The 7,988-nt window shown below is 39.8% G+C and overlaps 1 protein-coding gene across 1 annotated transcript; it reads right to left on the bottom strand.

Annotated features, from left to right (window-relative positions):
- Positions 1-221: 221 nt before the first annotated feature.
- On the bottom strand, positions 222-7,404 carry prdx6 (peroxiredoxin 6). Its single transcript, XM_022195827.2, has 5 exons — positions 7,220-7,404; positions 5,111-5,267; positions 2,472-2,615; positions 1,987-2,133; positions 222-566 (listed from the first exon to the last, which is right to left on the bottom strand). The coding sequence occupies exons 1-5, from the start codon at positions 7,309-7,311 to the stop codon at positions 441-443; spliced, it is 666 nt and encodes a 221-aa protein (XP_022051519.1). The 5' UTR covers positions 7,312-7,404; the 3' UTR covers positions 222-440.
- Positions 7,405-7,988: the final 584 nt, after the last annotated feature.

Below are 7,988 nucleotides of genomic sequence, written 5' to 3'. Positions count from 1 at the left end.
CACTCCCTATCACTGCAGTTGTTGAGAACAGGTTGGTGCTTCTACCTCTGTAGAGAGACCAAACCACTGTGCCTGTAGTGCCACCTATTGATACAAGACAGTGCTGCAATAAAAGAAGCACGGTGATGTTTCTATTTGAGGTTGTAGGACGACATCTAGTGGGAAATTCTGCGTCCTCTGTTCTCCAATATTGTGGAAAAACTTCAAAAATACAGAGCAAGTGAGAAAAGTGTGTTTATTCTAGTGACACAAGGCACTATACAGTTGCACTACAAAAATTGATGGTTCAGTGCTTGAAATGCCATTGGACTACAAACACTGGTCACCGAACCAAATAAGTGCATCTATTCATTTTGGTCAGTTCTAAGTGGAAATGATTGACCGCAGATCTCCTGGTCAGAGAACAGTAAACTGTAGCAGGACGCTGTTCCAGAAGGTCTTCAGACCTTAGTGTAGCGAAGGTACTTCTTCCCAGAGGGCAGTTCTTTAGTTGTCACACCGTTGGTGAAGAGAGAAGCAGCTTCAGCATCAGACAGCGAGGGAATGACCATGACTTCATCACCAGGCTGGAACAGAAGAATAGGGAAGTATGTAACCGACGAGACTACATTTCTCACGATTAGATAAAGTCTTTACTTTGATGATACTCATGCAGAAGCCTCCTATCGCTCCTGTGACCTGCAGTATTTAATCATGTGATGTTCCCACTCAAAATTTGGTCACTTCAACATTTTTGTCTTCATTTTCTTGGCTTTTTGAAAACTTAATGATGAGCGAGGGGAAGATGTGAGTAAGGACGGCACACATGCCCATATGGTAGCGAGTTCTTAATCACAAGGCAGTCACAGCCTAAATCCTACCCTACTTTATATATTTATACTTTACCCTACTTTTTTTTACGGACCAAGATTTACAAAATGAAACAAATTTTGTATTGAAAGAGGTTGGAAAGTAGCAGTTGAGACCAGAAACTGTTTACTGAAGCAATAAATCAAGAGAGAGGACATTTCTCAAATGTCTACATAATCTTCTTTCTGCAAGAAGAGAGATCGCCCCCTGTTGGCTGTTGAATGCAAGTTTAAGGCATATCTACCCAGGCTTTACTTTCCAGATCAAGAGACTCTGACCATCATTCATATATTTGACTGATTCACTGAATATAGACTGCAGGTATAAACCTACATTTCACATTGCTGTCTTCTCCACTTCTATCTGCAAAAAACCTCCAACTACAACCTTCAACACGCAATCTGCATGCTTCTTTTAAAGAATTAGCCATTTTAATGACAGTGTTTGCCTCCCTGTGTGCAACTGTTCTACCAAAACAAACTTTTTGTCTCCATCTTGCAAGGACACATCCTGGTCTTAGAACCACCCAAGATGAATGAGAGTGATTTAAAGAAATAAAAGCAAGCCACAGAGTTTCCTCTGTGCATAAGAATGATAAAGAGGCATAGCCAGAACAATTTTTAGCACTGGCAAAGTGCTATAGAGTTAGGTCTGGCAATGTGAGGCTATTAATATACAACCTATAGACACTTAGATTGTACATTGTGAAGGATGCACTTACAATTTTACTCATATCTGAAAGGCAATTAGCGCAGCTTAACAAGGGTCACTGCTCCAGACCAAGGAGTGGTCGGATACATAACCCCCCATAAAAAATTTAAATAAATGTACATCTATTTAGAGGCACTCTTAGCTAGATTTAAGTCAGCAGCCCTGGATAGAGAAAGGCAAACTCCTCCGCCGTTTTCAGTATTAATGCTAAGCTAAGCTGTAGCTTCATATTTAAAGGGCGAGATATAAGTGTGGTATGAATCTAACCCTGGCCTTACCAAGAGCTCAAATATTGTTTATGTGGTTGACAGCTGGTAGTACCCAACATGTCAACATCCACCTCTAAAGAGAGCTAGCACATCCATTTTTTGCTCTTTCTGATCACCCAGACTGCTGACTGACATGAGTAAATGTTGAAATATGTACCTTCCAGTCAACAGGTGTGGCGACCTTCTTCTGTGCTGTCAGCTGCAGAGAGTCGATGACTCTGAGCAGCTCGTCAAAGTTCCTTCCAGTGGTGGCGGGGTAGAGGATGGACAGCTTCAGCTTCTTGTCAGGGCCGACCACAAACACCTGAAGTGGGTTGAGATAAACTTCAACACAACACCCAGAACAGGCTCATCATTTAGACTTATGTCCACTTAAATCTGTCCATTAAACGATTGAAATTAATGCATTTTCCTGAAAAATAATGTAGTCATCCAGTCCAATCTGGTGACAAATAAACATTAAAGTCAGAACATTATATATTTTATTGCACAAGACAAATTTTATTAATACTAATAATGATGCCGTTTTTCATCTTTGTTCATTGTAGTGACATAAAACATTACATCAGCTATTGATAAAGAGCTTATTATGGTTAATATATTAATGGCTATGCAGGTGTAATTAGGAGGATGGGTTCTCACACAGCGAGCCGTGAGCGGCATCCCATCCTTGTCTCTCTCATCGGGGTCCAACATGCCCAGCTGGACTGACAGCTGTCTCTTGTCGTCAGCGATGATGGGGAAAGGCAGAGGACTTTCACCGTCACTGTTAAATGCCATCACATCCTACACAGACAGAAGGGACACATTCAGTCTTTACTTCTTAGTTACTGCAAGTCATTCTGGTCAGTTAATAATCCTCTCATTCTTGGCAGCTACTATTACTGTGCAGGTTGTAGTGGCTTTTAATCTTTAACTGCACCAACAGTGGTTCACTAGCAGGTTAAACAAGGACTGTTGCATCACACAGAGGTATAAAGTAGCACGAAAGTAAAACAGTTGGGCCAGAGAGCACGTGGTTTTCTTCATTTTCTGGCAGCGAGGAAGACTGTTCATCAACTGACAATGGTCCAGTGAGCTCTCGGACCAATCACTGGCCTTCCTGAGGAGGCGTTACTTCAATGGGGCAACCCATTTATAAGCTAAACAGTGAATCCATTCTGTGGTGAGAGTAGAGGTGGGATTAACCCCGTCAGCTTCTGTCCCCTCAGTTTTATCTGAATACCAATAATAAAATACCGTGATAAACATAAGAAAAATGTAATAAAAATAAGTGTAAACAAATCATGTTAAATTATATACGTATACATATTTAAATTAACTGAAATAAAGCCAATCCTTAGGCATTGATTAAATGTTGCAAACCCATCTCTGAGTATCAAAATGATATATTTAGAATTCCATTCTAAAATATATGTATGAAGGAACTGTATGAAGTTCCTGCCTCTTTTTCCATCCACCGCTCTGTCATTCGCTGCAGCTTGAGCACGTCAGCTCACCTACGACTCTGCTCAAACACTGTAAAACTACTTTAGGCAAATAGTAATTTGCAATATCAGTAATTTAACTGTACACGCTGGACCTGGAAGCCAATTCTGAAGGATAGTGATGCAGAAAGCCACACTCTGTAAACCGTCAGGACTGATTCTTTAAGTTTGCTGCATATAAAACCTCAGAAGTCTGAAACTGAATTTTTGAGTCTTTCATCAGTACAATGCAACTTTAAAGTCTGAGTACTTAGTCATGATGTTAAAAGCTTGCTTCACTCAAGAAGTCCCCCAGTATGCAATAAACAGGATGTAGAAGTTTCAACAAGTTTTTAAAAAGAACTTTGATTTGTATCACGTATTACATTTTCAATTGAAACCGACAGACTGTTTGGAGGTTATTTAAATAACTTGTGATTTAAACTGCAAACAAATTGTGGCCCTGAAGAAGACATTTTTTTTGGTTTGAAGATTTCTCACAATCACATTTTGAAGATTACACTTGTCCAAGCAGAAGAGGGTTGTGTCAACAGTAATCTTTTGTGTTAGTGGATCTTTATAAAAAGCTGATTTGATTACTTGTAGTAGATGCAATAACACTGCTGCAATGTTTCACACCGTTAAAGGCACTGCATTTCCTGCAGAATTTACATGACTGAGCATGTGTTAGTGGAGAACTGCCTATACTTAGGACTTAAAGTTAAAATGCTTTGTAAAATAAAAGCCCTCGGCTATATTTCCTTGCAGATGCATGCATGGGCAGCTGCGGACACTGTGATGGCTACCCCAGCCACACTCAGTCCTCACACAGGCTGTCACTCACTGGACTCCGCCCAGGCCTGAACCAAAGCAGACTGGGGAAGGGGAAAGTTTGGGGTTGAGTTTCCTTACTTATGTTGATTTATTTATAAGTTTATGGGATTTTTGTTAATGTGAATCATTGGTTTACTGAATGTTAAATTCCCTGTTTAGTTATGTCCTGTCTAGTGGTTTGTCCATGTCAGTCTCCCCCATCCTTATGTGTGTTGGAGTGATCAACCAACTTAAGTGTTCCAGGTGTGTCTTGTTTGGCAGGTCAATTGTTTTTTGTCTTGGTTTGGTTCAGTTTTGTTTGGGGGAATTTTGATTCAGTTACTTAAGATTATTTTGACCTCTTTTATGGGCCCAATTTAATGTTATTTTTGAACTTTTGTTGGCTACAATAAAAACCCTTAAACTTTATGATTCTTTTGTCCTTTGTCCTGCCCTCGGTCCCTTTATGAGACTTTCTAGTCCATATGGACGATGCGTTTGCTGTATATATGTCACTGAGTACTGGATGTTATATACTTATGGATACAGAAAGCATAATGCAGACTTTAGAGCAGACACTTTCTAAGGTAAAGATGAACTCCCTTATTTTTTCAAAACTTGACCAGATATGAGCCAATTCCAGTCATGGGTGTTTGCTAAATAATTAACTTGGACAATTCGAAAAAAAACAAAACATGAAAGGACTTTGATTTGAGTGTGCAGGACAGCAGGCACGTACATGCACAGATCCTGCCCACAGAGATCAACAGCTCGAGTGTAGCGACAATTACAGTGTGACTGCTGCATTTTTTCTAGATCAAGAGAACCACCTATACACTATATAATAGTAAATAAAAGTAATAACAGTATATGAGGTTTAATTACCACTCTTAGCTCTCACTACACCCACAACTAGCCCCATCTGTTATTAAAGGTTGTGATTTCACCTCTTGAACTCGACAATAAATCACTGGTAGAGTGACAGAATAGGTTTTCATGCACCTTGCTCCAGCCTTTGTGATCCTCAACGCTGTCGATGGACAAAGCGATCATCTTCACATTCCGTTTCTTGAATTCATTGCTGATTTTAGCAGCACAGGCCAGCTCAGTGGTGCAGACAGGAGTAAAGTCCCTGGGGTGGGAGAACAGGATACCCCACCTGCAAAGGGAAGGAAACCTTTTTTTTTTTTTTTTAAAGAAATTAAGCGACATGATTATCTGGCTCGGAAGCACCAATGTATAAAAACTGGATGAGGAAAACCGATGGAAAGTCAGTGTCTGCAAGCGTTCTGCATGTACGTGCTTCTGTTTACAACTGAACTTGCACGCGGCTTTAAGTTTTATGCGCTGCCTGTGTTGCGTGACTCGAGTCACAAGTTCTAGTAATCACAAGCTGAAAAAAGTGGAATAAAGGTGAAAACTTGCACAGATGTAGGACAACATTTTCCTCGTCCCTGTGCATTTCATTGGCTTTTCAGAGCTCATTTGGAGTGTTTCATTTGTGAATTTACTAACTTTTTGTGCATGTATGCTTTGGTGCAGCTGTACTTTGACAACACAGGGTTTCCAAAAGATTTAAAGAGATTTTAAAAAAAAAAACAGGAGTAAGAGTGCACAGAGTGAGAGCAGGTGGAGAAGGCCGAGAAAGGAAAAAAACAGAACAGTATGTCTCTGTTTCCAAATACAGATTGGAGCAACAGGTGTCTGTGAATCTGGGAGTCAAACCGAAGAGATAAAATCCAGCTGTCTTGCTCTGAAAACTACAGTGAAGGACTGAGCAGGCGTTTCCTGCAAAAACAGCACAGAGCAACATTTGAAACTGTAATCTTTTTCTGAAAAGATCACAAGTTTCACTTGTTTTTTTATTCCAAAACTTTCTGCAACAAGAGATTTGCTGGCTTCAAATGTGGATGTACAAAGTTCACTGTTCTCTCCCACTGGGATTGCTACTTTCACTTGCACTGGCAGGAACAATCTAAATCAACTACTGCTGAAAAAAATTATTGAAAGCCAGAAAACTGGGACACTGCTTCAACAGATGGCTGCCTCTGGCAGTCCAGCATCTATTCCCAGAGTGGAACGAAGGAAGTTATTGTGCAAGTAACAAAAGTGAGGAGTGTCCTGTTACTGATAAGCTTAGATTTAAGGAGGATGTGTCTGTTTGGAAATTAGGGTCAGCTATGCTGTTGCTCAGCCACACTGTGTTGAACTTTTAGATGGGGAAAATCAGTGGAGAAAATCTGATTTTGTTCAACTATCGTCGCAGTTTGTTCTGAAGTATTTCTTTCTCTGATTGATATAGGACCACAAAAACATTTAAATCAGCTGGGATGAAAAACAAAAAAAAATGTGTTTTTGCTGAAAAATAATCTTCTACCAATTGTCAGTGTTTTTGCTGCTTAATTTTTCCTAAAGGTACCGTGTTGAATTATTCTGACATGCTTTTAGAACAGCTGTGTGCATGAAAATTCACAGGTGTTCGAGTGGGACAAAAAAGCACATCAAACAGTGAAGCTGTGCACACACACACACTCACTTTCTGTTCTGTGCTCTTTTGAAGCAGCTGAGCTTAACAGGCTTGGAAATTAGATGTGCTGAAACAGCTCCAAGTTCACACAAACAGAACACAGGCATTTCCTTACTGTGATTACACTCCACTGATTAATTACCCAGGGAAAACAAAATAAAACAAACACTGCATCAGCTGATTTTAATTGAATTAATTATACCTACATTAAAATGATAAATTACTTATTCTCTTTTCAGCTATTTCAAAACGGAAACACAGGTTTGTACAGAGTGGAAAACTACAACTGTTGCTAAATTGTGCAATTTTATATCACATTTAAATTCCTTATCTCATCTGAACCGTCATGATTATGTAACGATCTGCGTGTCGGCCAGCAGGTGGCGCACGACAATCAAATGAGGATAAATCAACCCGTCTCCGTTTTTGCATTAAGGATATAGAATATAAAATACATATATATATTCGCTCAGAATTACTTGTACATAACTGATCAACAACATCTTGCACTTGTATTTAAAAAACTGCGCATAAAACAAGTGAGTTACAATGCGTTTCCTGAACATTGGAGCCTGCGCACTTACGAGTCTCCGAGGAAATCGTGGAACTTGATCTTGCCGATGGTGGTGTCGGCTTCGAAGTTCGGGAAAACGTCTCCCAGCAGAATTCCGGGCATGCTGTGATCCTCTCTGCAGCTCAAACACCAGAGAAATGCACGTAGGACTGCGCTCCTTGCTGCTTTCACCAGCACATGAATGGATCCGGACGGGGCGGAGCCAAAGTCACGTAAATACGGAACCTTGCGTAAGTGACGGACCAATCAGGAAGAGGCGGAGAGAACCGTCTTATTTCATTATCTTTTCAGCAACTTTATTCAACAAACAAAAACATTACAAACACATAAGAAGCTTTATATAAAAATCAAATGTGTGTTATATATAAATTGGAGCTTCTACATAAGAAACAAATAAATTCATATGTAGAAGCTATTCATTAGTTTGTTCTTCGATTTTTTTTGTCTGTGTCGTTACTTCAGATGTTCATTCAAGCAAGACATTTTTCGCTTTATTTTTTTGCTTTATTTTGTAAGGGCAGAGTAGCACTATGATACTTCATGCTGTAAAAACAGGCAACGGGTTCTGGAGGAGCACCCTGGGGAATTTTTTTACGCTACATTTTCTGCATTCTGGGGATTTTTCATGCTGCGGTTTGTGACTTTTTTGCGTCAGATAGTAGAAGCGCCTTTAATCTGGCTAAGTTAAGGAAAACTCTCAGTCCAGTCACCTCTAAAGACCTCAAGCATTTTTTATTGTTTTCAAATATTATTTTCTATCGTATCAACACCGCTCATTT

This window comes from Acanthochromis polyacanthus, chromosome 4, assembly GCF_021347895.1.
Source record: "Acanthochromis polyacanthus isolate Apoly-LR-REF ecotype Palm Island chromosome 4, KAUST_Apoly_ChrSc, whole genome shotgun sequence".
NCBI classification, from domain to species: Eukaryota; Metazoa; Chordata; class Actinopteri; family Pomacentridae; genus Acanthochromis; species Acanthochromis polyacanthus.
This window is presented reverse-complemented; position numbering and strand designations above follow the sequence as displayed.